The sequence below is a fragment of the Parasteatoda tepidariorum genome, chromosome 2 (assembly GCF_043381705.1).
Source record: "Parasteatoda tepidariorum isolate YZ-2023 chromosome 2, CAS_Ptep_4.0, whole genome shotgun sequence".
In the NCBI taxonomy this organism is placed as follows: Eukaryota; Metazoa; Arthropoda; class Arachnida; order Araneae; family Theridiidae; genus Parasteatoda; species Parasteatoda tepidariorum.
In genome coordinates this window covers 33,488,578-33,502,954 of record NC_092205.1, presented here as the reverse complement: position 1 = coordinate 33,502,954, position 14,377 = coordinate 33,488,578, and the positions used below count along the sequence as shown (strand labels likewise).

Genomic DNA, 14,377 nt, shown 5'->3' with positions numbered 1-14,377 from the left:
TCATACTTTAAAATATTTCCAGCTATGCACTTCAAGTTAAGTTTTGTACTTAAACTAAATTTATAACATAGAAAGTGGGAGAATTTTTTGATGAAACTCGCTACTTCTAATTTTTGGGGAATTCAATCAATGTTTCAACCATTTTTAGTCTGAGAGATATTTAATTAAAACTCATTGTGAGATTAAAGCTGCATGACCTTTAGAAAAAACAATTTTAAATTAATCGGCCATACCTATTTTGTAAATAATAAGTTTTCTACTTTATTTTCAGGTAAAATTTATAATTTTTATTTTCTTTCTTAAAAACATTGATTTAATTAAATGAACTAATGTTTTGTGAATGATTATTTTGTATGTCTTTGTATTTAGACCAATTATTAGGAATTATGTAGAATGTGTTTATTCTACGAATATTTCAACTCCAAGCAATGTTTCCTTTGATCAGGTTCTTTTTTTTTAAATTTATACTTGTTAGAAAATCGTGCAGGTTTTAGCTATAAATATTACTTTACATTAAATTTTATCAGCTGAAAGGGTGGCAGTAAGTTTATATTGAAGAATTAGTATCAATTCATATTCAAAATTTTAATCAAAGTTAGAAGTTCATACTACAGGGAAACTTTATCTGCTAAAAGCGTCATAGGAAGTCAAAATATTTCGAGCTATAAAAAGTGCATTTAAAATAACCTGAATATATATATATATGTTTCACAATGTTGAAAAATAGCTACCTGGCCAAGAATTTTCTATCTGTAATGCACTAATCAAAATCAACTTTAAATCTACAGATTGAATAATATTGAGGTTTTAGATTTTTTAATGATTTTTATAAAGAGATCATTCAGTAACTATTTTTCAGTATTTAAAGTTTTTGTGAATTAAACTAGGGATTCTATTGTCAGTTTTTCAATCTGTCTTTTTGTCAATTGTTTGATTTTAATGTGACCCTATAATTTAAACTTTCTTACTAATATTTGTTTATTCCAAGGTAATTTGAATGTTTTTCAATTGTTATAATTTTTGAACTGTCGATCTATTAGTGATGAGTCATAGCAATCTTCTTATTAAAAATTTAAAAAGAAAGAAAAGTTTCTGCAAAACATTTTGCAGTATCTAATAAATTAGATATATTAAATTTGAAAATATTTTTTTAACGCTTTTTTATTTCATAATTTTTTTCTTTTCTTAAAATCGCTTCTAATTATCGAAATAGTAAATTATAGACTTTCAAAATAAAAGTCTGATTGTAGTCTTTGGTTTGTAGAAAAAATTTATTAAAATTATAGAATTTAAAACTTATTTCCCTCATTTATGAACTATTATCGTAACTAGTAATTATCTGCCGACTTGATAATGTGACCAAACAATGTGTTACTTCTACTATACTTTTTAAGCTTATACTTAACTATTTTTAAAGAGCAAATTTTCAATTAAAATAAAAATTTTACAAATAATCGATCTTCCAACCTTTTTTGATACTTAATGTGTTTTAATGTTATTTGTTGAATGAATCTTAAAATCAATTTATATATATTTTTAGGTAAAGCTTTTGAGAAGTATGAAATTTAACTAAACTTCCAAAACCTGAATGATGCAGAGATTAAACATCTTTAAAAACTTTATGAATATGGGCTTTCAAATTCACAGAAGGCCACTGACTTCACTCTGCACAAAATATCTGCTCAAAGATGTCTCATTTTCTCCAAATTTATTTACTCCTATGATCAATCAAGTTCGTACTTTTAAAGACAAAGATGTGCTGACCAAGCGATGTAAAGATTGCTACTTTCGAAGACTTGATGGCCGGTGGTTTGTGTTTTGTAATACACATCCTAGACATAAGCAACGTCAAAGAGTCGATGAAAAAAGTAAATGGATAATTACACATAAAACTCATGGTGTTAAAAAATTTTAGTGTCAATTTTTTCTGTACTATTCAATAATTAAATAAACTATGTTATAGATAATAATTTAGTCTTCTCATTACTTGTTGATAAACATGTTATTGATTTAAATTCATTATGTTAAAATATAAGTCAAACTATTAAAGATTTACTTGAATTGTGAGAACAAAAATAAAAATATTTTTTAGTAATTTAATTTTTGTATGTTTTTTACAACATTTTTTATACTGACTACTAATTTCTAAAAGAAATGATGGAGGTATGAATTCAATGATAACCAGCTTGTTTGAGAAATAATGCTGACCACTTGCTACCATCATGTCAGCATTGAAATTATTAAGACTTAATTCCCTGGCTATTAAAACTGGTTATAACAAGAATCTTTTACTATGTATGAAAATATGTTCTATTTTTTTATATTATCCTATGTCGTTGAGCTGGCTGCATCAGTCATTTTATTTCTAGGAATCCAGTACTAAGTAGCCTTCATGTGAAGTCAATGATTGAAGAATCAGTATTGTTGCGCAGAAATGGGCAAACTGTTAAATAATTAAAATTCATAGTCTCTCCTAAGGAACAGAGGACAGGCAGAAATGCCGGGACGTAGTCTTGTCCATTAACAATTCTAAAATTTGTAGAGTAAATCTCAGAGCTCATTTTAGGCAGGGTAAAAAGGGCGCAGCACCCTGCTGCCCTTTTAGTCAAAATAATCCACCCTGTTGCCCCTGAAGTAAATTAGTGTGCTGATGTAATAGACCCCATACCCTTTTTGCCCTTTCTTTCCTCAACCCTTCTTTATTTTCCCCCAAAACTCTACAATGGATTTCTTTAACTTTTGCTATTTTCAACTCTTTTTATTAGTTTGTCATTGCTGTCAATACATAGATTTATATGAGAAAGGAAAAATAGCCATCATTTCCCCTTGTTGCACTTGTCCTTGAAAGTTTGCAGTTACTTCCACTATCATTAAATCATAATTATTATTAATCATTTTAATTATTAAATCATAACTACACACACTTAAAAACATACATTTATTATTTTATTAATATATGCATGCATTTTAAATAAATTACTAAGCTAATTAGCTCATTANAGAAAAACCTAGACAGACCCCTGAAGATTTAATTCCCTGGCTAATAAAACTGGTTATTACAAGAATCTTTTACTATGTATGAAAATATGTTTTATTTTTTTATATTATCCTATGTCGTTGAGCTGGCTGCATAAGTCATTTTATTTCTAGAAATCCAGTACTAAGTAGCCTTCATGTGAAGTCAATGATTGAAGAATCAGTATTGTTGCTGAGAAATGGGCAAACTGTTAAATAATTAAAATTCATAGTCTCTCCTAAAGAACAGAGGACAGGCAGAAATGCTGGGACGTAGTCTTGTCCATTAACAATTCTAAAATTTGTAGAGTAAATCTCTCAGAGGAGGTGCATGCGAATAGGATCAACATATGATATTTTAGAATTTAGTATGATATATTTTTTTACATCACAAATTATATTTTTGTGTAATTTTTCTATAGTTAACTGAATTAATACAGATAATGAATAAATAAAAAAATTTACTTTGTCTACTCGGCTAAAAGTTGCTGGACAATTAAAAATTCACAATTTAAAATGTTTCATTAAAATTTGTGTGATTTAACTGCCTGTTACTTACATTTTATGATTCTTAATAATTGATATATTAATCAAAAAAATTGGAATTTTTAACCTAAAATTATTTTTTAATTCAGCATATAGGATAATTGATAACCTTGGATATAGTAATAACAGTTTACTTTTTAACAATAAACATTCAAATAAATAATTAAATGCTATAATGTATTATTCAATTATATTCGTAATTATTTAATACAGAAATTCAATAAAACCCAAATTTTAATAATATAATTTTATTTTCATTAGCCTAAGCTCGTTTAAGCATTAGTTAAGTATTATGTCCGTGGGCCAAAAAGTGGCCCCTGAACCATATAGAATATTAATTAGACTAACAAGTAGTACAAACATAATTTTTTTTTCAGTCATACCCTGAAACAAAAAGTTACTGATTTAATTTTCAGCCTTTCTCAAAGAATCAGAATGGGACTATTTTGTTTTGAAAATTTTTGTTATGCAATGGGTTTACAGTTTGCAATAAAATGCACCTTATGAGTTTGAACAAATAGTTTAAAAGAAGAAAAATTAACAAGTTGATGACAAATAAAAAAATATATATTTATAATTTCAAAATTCTAGCACACTAATTGATACTGTGAAATTTCGAACTTTTAGGATAAATCTAATTTAAACCTTTTTTAATTGTAAGCCTGCAAATTTCCATAATTTGGTTTGTATTCTAATAGGTAAAAAATTTTCAGTACCTACATTTATTTATTCAGTTTCATTTAACATTCCACACTGCCCACTTTAATTTTTTCTTTAATGAGAAGAGTCAATTTTTAAAAAAAATTGCACCCATAACTGTAATTTTTTTTTTTAAGCTAATGGTTAGCATTCCTATCATAATGAATATTTAATGCATAACTAAACAAGAAAATATAATCTTATCAACTATACAATGCATGAAAGAGTGCTGCCATAAATTTTCTCATGGAGGAAGTTGCATAAAGAAAATATTTTATAACTCCTGCATTTTTTCTTCTACAAAATATTTTTAAATGGGTAAATAAGAATTTCTTACAAACAATGTCAATAATTTATTTAAAGCTACTAAACTAAAAATTTTGGACAAAAAAATTTCATTTTTAACAATTAAATTTTTAAACTAAAAGATAGTTTTCTTTTTGCTATAACTTTTTCAAACAAAAAAAATTTGTTAATTATAGCATGGAATATCAAAATGCAACTAATGAGATGTACTAATTTATGAATGAAAGTTGATTTAATATGAGATGTAACTAGCAATGTTTTCAACCATTTAAAAGGGGGGAACTATTTCTCAAAACAAAATATTTGCTTTTTTATTTACCTTATTTTCAGAAATGTGTAAGTACACCCCGAACAACTGACCTCCAAAAATAAGACTTTAAAAAACTATAATTTTAATTAAAAGATATTTTTAATGCATATTGACACAATGGGTCAAATTTCAGTAGATAAATTTAAGAGTGGTAACTAGACTTGAGTTTGGTCATGACTTATAAGCCATTATTTGTTTTAAGAATTTTACATTGCATGCATTTTTAATAACATAAAAATACAAATTTATTTTTATACTATAGGAAAAAATACATTTTAGCAACAAAAAAAAATATTTTATTACAAAATTCATTTAATAACAATATATTTTTGATCTCTGGTGATATACACTGTTATATAATGTGTAAATAGCCATTACAAGTTAACTCATGGTTAACAGCAAGCATATTAATGCATTTTAATTTATTGTTATAAGTTTTATGTTTAAAAAATTACGATTTTGTTAGTTTATTAGTATGTAAGATTAAAAGTTTTGTAATTTGCCATGTAACATTATTTTTATTTTATCTCCATTCAGAATTATAGTATGCCAAAGTTTGTTAAAAAAATTTATACTGATCCTATATTATTAAAAAGTTAATTATCTTATTATTTCTCATAAAACTACCATTATTTTAAAAAATAGCTGCTTAATTTTTTAATCTTAAAAGACTAAGCAATCTAAATTTTTTCAGAAATTTCTTATTTATTTTTTAATTGATTAAAGTGCATAAAAAATTTCTTAAAATTATTTTACAAAGTTTGAACTTTAGGATACCCATAGTATTCTAAATATGTACGAAGGTGTGTCAAATGGAGCTTGATGTGTAATGTTATAATGTACCGATGTTGATATGTTTATAAGTTTCTGCAAAGTAGAAAAGCAATTTTTTTTATCTCTATTTCTTAATTTTTATGCAAAACTTTTTTGAAATTTTTTTTAGTAAAGGTTTACTTTTGACTCAATTTTATAAAATGTGACTACAGATAGTGGCTTGTATGTTAAAAATTTCTAAATCTTTTTTATTATAAGCGAGTTTTCTTAATTTCGGTGCGTGTCATTAGAAAGAAAAAAGTAATCATTATGTAATTAAGCTATTTAAATGTTAAAAATAATTATATATTTTTAAATTTTTTTTGTTGACTAATTTCAAGAATTTTTTCTTGTAACCTTGAACATCATATTTTTCAACATAAGGCTATATTTAATCTTCAAAAATATAAAAAGTGATTTGTAGCCAAAATAATTCCAAAATATTTTTTTACAGCATGGGGAGGCTCTGCTCACCAACCTTTGTATTCACTCCTTATTTGTCATTGTTTTTTTCTTTAAAAATCGATTTTAAAAAAAAATAATTTTGTTTATAAAATATATCCTTATTATTACTCTATTTAAGCACATTTTGTTAATATCTTAATAACAACATGAAAGGATACCTGGATTTAAGAAATAATCAACTGTAATCAAAAAGGAAATTTAAACTTTGAAGTACAGAATGTGTGACATAATAAAAAGTAATGAATTCGAAGTCATTTTACTCGGGAACATTATATGACGATAACTTTATGTTGCAGGGCAGTTCTATTTAGAAACTATTTTTATCTTTCCTGTGCCTTTTATATCATTGAAAATTTAGATACAAATGTTAAGATTTACATCTTGCTACATCTTATCTTTCACTCTCTTATTATTTTTATTATTATTTCTTTCACTTTTGACATCAAATTTAGTGTGACCTAATAAAATGAAGATTGCGAGAGTTAATTTTCCCCCAACAATAATGGATAAATAGTTATTATTTAAACGAGGAAAAAAAATAAGTTAATATTTCACGAAATATTGAATGTTAATTGTTTACTTTGTACAAAAAAATAAATTTTTGAAAAAGTTCAAATTTATTATGCTTGTACCATAAAGGCAAAGGTTTAAAAAGAATTATTACATTTAAAGGGAAATATTTTCTGAAACAAAAATTTTAAATTGTATGAAATCTAACTGTCTAAGCATATTACTGTACAGGGAAAATTTCATTATTCTAAGATTAAATGTACATTTTTAACTAATTTTCAAATATTAAAATCATTGCAGAATATACTACTTTTACAAATCTAATATCCTTTGCCAGTATATCTCTTATGTGTAATAAGGTAATAAACATATTTTATATCAAAATCAAGCACAGATCTTATATCTCCAGTGGTTGGTGAAATCTTTTGCCACCTACAGCATCTTGTTTAGAAATGCAATATTAAAACAAACTTCAAAAATTATTTTATGACCAAGTTGCACAATTTTTATACGTATAATTTATCAATCAGAATCTGCTTTGACAACAACATATTTTACTTGAAACTCAAAAAAAACTACAGTTTAATACATTTCATTTAAATGTTATTTTGTGAAACTCTAATGATGCTCTCCTTCTAACTGAAATCGTAAGCCACAATATCCACATGCTTTGGGACCAGGTACGTCCTATAAATAAATCAAGAAATATTTATTAAAAAGGAGGAATTTAAACATTACAACATTATAACTTCTAAAGAAAATCAATTTTTATTTTAACTCAAATATGTAATAGTAGTATACTATTCATCAAAATAGTATAATATTCATAAAAATACTTTAATACATAATTTTTGGGGTCACTTAAAACTAGTTCAAATACAGTAAAATTCTACTAAAATGACAATTCACTATAGCTGAGGGAATAGTCATTATATCGAGTGTATTGTTATAAGCAGATACACATAATGTTAAAATAGCTAAGACTAAAAAATGAAAGAAAGAAATTTTTCCTTTTATTTTGAACAGCTATTTTGACTTAAAGTACATAACTAGAGTGGAGTGCTTACTATTGTAGACTGAGATTAGTGTTTTGCGAGATGCAAGAAAAAAAATGAAATGAAGTAAAATAGTTTTTGACATCTTCAATAACATTAAATGTTGATTTCAATAGTAAGCTGTCAAGAAGAGATATATAAGTGGGCATGGAAGATAAGAGTTCAATAAAATTTGCATTCATAAGAATGTAAGAATTCATAAAAAATAATCTTCGCCACTTGCCGTCATGCTTGTGTTTTTCATAAACTTTATGTTTATGAAAAACATAATATTGTAAAAAGGAAATATGGTGAAATGAAGTTTGTTTTCCCCTTTTTGCATGTGTACCAGAAATAAATAAAAATGACTTAATTTTGCCTTTTTTGTATAACGTTGTTCACTAAAACAGCAGAAAAATGTATTTACCTCCAAAAAATTGCCCTAAATAGTTTCCGACTAGTAATTTTTTACTTGTTTATAAACATATAATTTTTGTATCTCTAATACTAGTATTTTTATAAAGGCTTGGAAATTTGGATCAATAGTCGGCTTCTCATTATATATCAAGCTTTTACAGTATTTAATTCAAAATCATCCCCCCTTAAATAGAGATGAACTTGGATTCAATTTTATGAGACTGAATACAAGAGTAAAATAAAAAATTTCCATTCAATCTTTAATTAATGAATAAAAGCTTCGAAAAAAAAAGAAGAAACAGTTTTTAAAGTAATTAATAAACTTCTACAGAAGTGTCACTGTTGATTATTCTATTTTTAGATTAACTTTTCCTCACACAATACAACAGTTTACATTCACAATTAACTTTTATTGCAAATAAAAAAAAAATTAACAATGCAACATAACTATTAACAAAAATTTTAACCTAACCAGTATTGTAAAACATGATTTACGAAGACTAGAAATAAAGAGTAAAATTGTCACAGACTGCAGAATTCCTTCCATGAGAGTCAGGCTGATGTTTATGAAAAATAAATGCAACTTAAATAAATAGTGAAATGCCAGTATAGTTTTATCTTGTATTGTCAAATTTACGCCAATTCTTTCTTTAATTACCATGAAAAAATAATCACAATTTCTAGCCCACTATAATGCCACAATGCTTTTAACATGCTCACATGCTTTTAAAATGTCTTTAATTTCACTAACTTCATTTTTTAAATCATTCTTTATCTAATTTTAATAAAATTAAACCAATTATTTAATTTTTATTACATTTTATAAAAAGCAAATCAAAATATTTTATTCTCTTTTTAGCAATCAATGTAACAGATAATATAAATGCATTCAATACAAATGTAAAACTCATTAATTCATTGTCACAACTAAATCTATCTATAACTCTTTATTAAGTTACTTTATTTCTCTTATCACAAAAATTTTAGTTACAGGGTTATATTAATTCTCACAATGTTTTTGGCGACTGAGCTACAGCCAAATTCTTTCAAATTTAATATTAATTACGTAGAGTTGGCTTTGTTTTCGGGTATTTTATCTTTTGATAATTTACAAACTATAGATCTCTTCTCATACTCCAAATTGTCCGTTGGGAACAATTCAAACATTTTTAATTCTTGGTGTTAGGACTGGGGATTTCGCTCCCAGTCTCACCGTTATCGAAATTTACTAAAAATATTTTTATTGTGTTTGGACATGCATCTCCTCATCTCTATCATGGGGATCTGATTCTAATTGTCTTCTTTTGTTTAGTTGTATAATGGCCATTGTAACTAAAATAAAGTAAGTATTGTTTTGATGCATCAGTAGACTTTCAATTCCTCCCAAGCACAGTGTAGAGCATGTATTTGTTATAAACTTCCATCATAAAAAAAAGAAATGGAAAAACTTCTTCACATAGATCTAACTTTTATTCTAAAGTTTATTTTAAATTGCTTATTTTGTGAAGATTTGAGCAACTTACCAAATTAATATAAACCTTGGGATGCCCAAGAGGACCACCACCACCTTCACATGCTACAACTCTCTCTTTCACTAGTTTGGGAGGAATGGAGTTGATTAAATCAATTGCAAAATGAGGGTTAACCTAAATAAAAGAAATGAAATTAAAAAATAAAGTAAAAACTAACAAATAATTATTTAACATAAAAAAATTCATCGATGCAAAACATAAGTGAGGATGATTGTCTACTAAAGTAAATTCTCCAACTTAAACATAAATTGAATTTGAATTAAATAATCAGTTTAATTATATCATGGAGCATTTTTCTGCCAACCCATTCCTCACCTACAGTGCATTAGCACAAATATTTGTAACTACTATTTTAATTTCAATTGTCAATGCATAATTTCAGGTCAAACTACAACTGCTTATATTATTAATATATTTCAATGAACATAAATGTCTTTGTTATATCGAAATAAGTGTAAAAAATGAAATAATTGAGTAAAGAATTTTTTATAAAAATTCACAAAAAAGAATAAGTATTTTAGAGATTAATGGGTCAATAATATTTTGGAACTCTGAGAAAAACTTATTTACTACTGAAAGTAACATACCTAACTACATTTGATAGTATTAGGACATTACACGTTTTGTTCGCACTAACTTTAGCAAATATTATTTTGTCCTGATAACAAAAACTTCATACAATTTTCAGCTACATGGTTGTAGAGAAAATAATATCAGAATTGAGAAAGAGCACTTGGGCTTTCTTAAGCGAGAAATGACTAAGCATAATTTTTTTCTAAATTAATAAAAATAATCCATTAAATAAGAGCAGAATAATAATTGATCTACATTTTAATTCAACTATTTATAAGTTTAATAATGCTTTAAAATGTACTCTTATTTTATGCTCAGAAATATTAAGAATTTTTTATTTTGTGAAGTAGTAAATTTAACCCTTAATCAACCTAATCATAAATATTTGCTTCAAACTTGTTCAGATTCAAAACAGCACAACTCTGTTCACAAAGGAACTGGAATTTTGCACTATAAGCAATATAACAGGGTGAACTTTGTATTAACAAATATCTACTTCGAAAACAAAACACTTAAAAGGCTCCATACATGTATTGTCTATTTGAGATACGAGTAAAAGTAATAAACTTTGGCAGTAGACGATAAGTACAGTGATTTTTTTTCTTTCTAAGCTCAAAAAAGTTCTTTTATTTATTTATTTTCAATGTTACAATTAGTTTAAGTAAAAATAAACATACATATTTGAAAGAATGTCTCACAATGAAATAATAGCTAAAATTCTAATTCAAACACAAAGATGGCAAATAAAAGTATCATTAACTCATTTATATATAAGATATATAAAAGTTTATATTGAAGCCTTGCTAATTCCATTTGTTCTTCATTCTAGACCTGAGGTTAAAATTCAAACTGAGACATGGAATGAAGAAGATATTGAACAATTTTAAAAAATAACATAATTTAAATAATTCCAGGAGATGTTCCTTTAGTATTTTTTTTTTAGTAAAAATCAAAATTTGAGTATATCACAAACATTTATTATTTTGAGTGAATAAAAACACAAAATTATAAACCAATTGAAAAATAAAACAACTTATTGTGTGCTTGAGGGCCTTAAATATGTTGCAACCAGAATAGATAATATAAACTAATAATTATAAATGACACTTAATAAACGAATAAAATTGTAATTAAATAAAATTCCATAACAAAAACATATCAGTCAAGTGATCTTCATTCACCTAATGTTTAAATAACTACCAAAAAATCATTATTACATCTGGACAATAGCTGTGTAAAAAGAGAGTACTTATTATAAAACAACATAACTTTTTACATCAATACTACATTACTAAAGTTAACACTTATTAACAACAACGCATATTAACAGAGAAGAAACAATACAAAATTAACTCCCTCAATAAAGTGTATTAATTAACTTTAACTTACAAATGAGTTAAAAAAAAAAAAAAAAGAGATTGACAAATGGAATCAACTCACTTTCTTTTCAACTTCAATTTTGCACAATGGATGACAAATATACGAGGCAAAGCAAATAGACAATATACAGAAATCAATGTGAAATCAAAAAATAAAATTCTTGCTTTCTGAATAATCTTGTAACTGAATATTTTAATGTTGAAAAGATAAAGTGATATAAATATGTCTGCAGCTTGCTAAATATATTGTTTTGAAAGTAATTTGTTCCTTATCCAAAACCAATGTTTTTTGCAGCTAATCGATGAAAAAACAAACAAACAATAAATTAATAAAAATTTCTAAAGATTTCACAAATTGACTACTGACAGCTATTATTCTTGATACCTCATAAATATACAATAGTTTTACTTTGAAAAGTATCAACTTGTATGTTATAAATAACAACAACAAAAATTTTCAAACATATGTTTAAAATTGTAAATGTAGTGCACATGATTTCCATAAAATGAACTCATAATGTAGCAAGATCTGTTCATGTTATCTTGTATGTTCCGAGTAACATGATATAATAATAAATCCAATACATTTCTTCCATAACAAGTAATCTTTATAAACTTTTAACAATTCTTTACTTTTTACCACATATACAATTTTAAATTGTTGTATTCTTTAGTGAAAAAGCAATTTTTATGCATCATAACTATTGTGAGAGAACAAGTCCAACACACTCTGCCAAGATAAAGAAAAATAAATTGGTCCTATATATACAGCAAAATGTATAAAATATCAAGAATTATGTAATGAGGACATTTACAAAAAATCATGTATCAGTGAAATCAATGAGAAAAATAAGACCAAAGTTGGCAAAATTTATGATTTTTTTTTAAGTAAAAAAAATGGATTTATCTAATATAGAGATTTCGGTATCATGATCTGTGGAAGAATAATCGCCAAGTCTAGGCAACTGCCAACGAGAAACTAAAAAAGAACACCACAGAAAGGAGCCAACTTGAAGGGTATAACCCTTCCCACCCCCAGGCACACCTCTACATGTTTTTTTTTAATTTTATACTTTTTCCATTTAAAATCAATTGGGCACCTTAGCGATTGTAGTTGGTTTTGCAGACCACAATAAGGAAATATTCTCTATCTAATTTAAATCAGATTTTTTTTTATTTACTAACCTAATTATTCAATAAAATATATTAAGAGCACTTATTATTTAAAAACAATAATACTGCCACAATACTTAATGTCTCTAACTAAAATGTTAAAGCTAACTACATTTTGTTTAACTTACATAAAGATTAAAGAAAAATCAGTTGGTTAAAGTTATTTTCTCAAAAAAAAAAAAAAAAAAAAAAAAAANCAGTAAATATAATCAAAAAAAAAAAAAAAAAAAAAAGAAATTACAATTAATTTAAATAAATGATTTTTTTTAAAAAAAAATCAAGTGATTTAAATCATGAGTTAAATCAAGTCACTTAATTGGGAACAATAGGGTATATGATGGTTGAATTTTTAAAAAAAAATTTCTTCGGGACACACTAAGTATTGTTTGCATATGTTCCTGAAAAAAAAACTTATTTCAATGATACTTGTTTACTACACTTATTTCAATGAAATGAGTAGGCATATATCTTATAGTTATAGACAAAATATAGATTTCTCCAAACTTAACCACAAAAAAAACATTACTTCATTGTGATAGTTATTAATTTATCAGTTTAATGAAAAACTTTTAATTACAGAATTTACAACTGCAATCTATATTTAAAACTAAAAAAAAAATTAGAAGCTAAAAAATTACGAGAAAAAGCACACAGGTAAAATATGTTTTAACAATATCATATAAATCTAAAACCTCTTCGATAAAATTAAAATTGCGGTTATATTGAAAGAGAAGTCAAAAATATGTGCAATATTTTTTAACGCTTTATATATACCTACAGTTAATAAATTGACCAATCTAAAGCGACTATTTATTAAACAACAGACTATTTCACAAAAGCATATATGTACATGATAACTAAGTTTAAAATAATGATCAGGAATGATATTTCTTATCCTATTGTAAATAAAAATACGTGCAAATGTTCACAATAGTATTTAGGTTACTCGCAATTACCTGTTTCTCTCTGTTAAGAAAACGGACCATCCGTTGATCATCTTCACTGAATTTCTGAAACAAAAATACATATTAAAATAAATAGCATACTTATAAACGTTAAAACAACTTATTTTAAAACATTGAAATTTTAATTATCAGTCCCATTCAATAATATTACACATCATAACTTATAAATGAATTAATATGGAATATGAAACCTGTCCAGTGTGTGTAACTTTAGTGTCTGGAGTTTTTGTTAGAGATGAACTATAGCATTGAGAAATACATTTATAATTATTCGAAATTTGTTGAACTATTCTGCGACTTATTGGCAAGGACATCTTGGAAATACAAGATTGTTTACTTGTTTGACTCTTGCATGCTTCCGGCGGCTTATTTCTGTAGATTAGTAGAGATTTAAAATTTAAACCAAGAAGCCCACAAAATATCGTTCATTTAACTTGCTGCGACATCTAGGTTTGAAAATATTTACTACTAAAGAAAGTAAAGCAGGTAGAGAGGTAAACAAGAATGATAGCGCCAGGAATTTTACATAATTTTCAAGTAATTATTTTTGAAGATGCCAGTTTTTTAATGGGAACATAAAACTGTATCACATATTTATCATTATTACCAGCGTAACTTTCGAATTAAACTATTTTTTCCT

The 14,377-nt window shown here is 25.7% G+C and overlaps 1 protein-coding gene and 1 long non-coding RNA gene across 2 annotated transcripts; one reads left to right on the top strand and one right to left on the bottom strand.

The window, feature by feature from the left end:
- Positions 1–4: 4 nt before the first annotated feature.
- On the top strand, positions 5–1,970 carry LOC122270850 (uncharacterized). Its single transcript, XR_006226020.2, has 2 exons — positions 5–271; positions 1,541–1,970. It is a non-coding gene; the product is annotated as an uncharacterized lncRNA (long non-coding RNA).
- A 5,160-nt stretch (positions 1,971–7,130) lies between these two features.
- Positions 7,131–14,103, bottom strand: LOC107436940 (NADH dehydrogenase (ubiquinone) 13 kDa A subunit). The gene is made up of 4 exons (XM_016048778.4): positions 13,929–14,103; positions 13,729–13,782; positions 9,639–9,761; positions 7,131–7,351 (listed from the first exon to the last, which is right to left on the bottom strand). The coding sequence occupies exons 1-4, from the start codon at positions 14,049–14,051 to the stop codon at positions 7,283–7,285; spliced, it is 369 nt and encodes a 122-aa protein (XP_015904264.1). The 5' UTR covers positions 14,052–14,103; the 3' UTR covers positions 7,131–7,282.
- Positions 14,104–14,377: the final 274 nt, after the last annotated feature.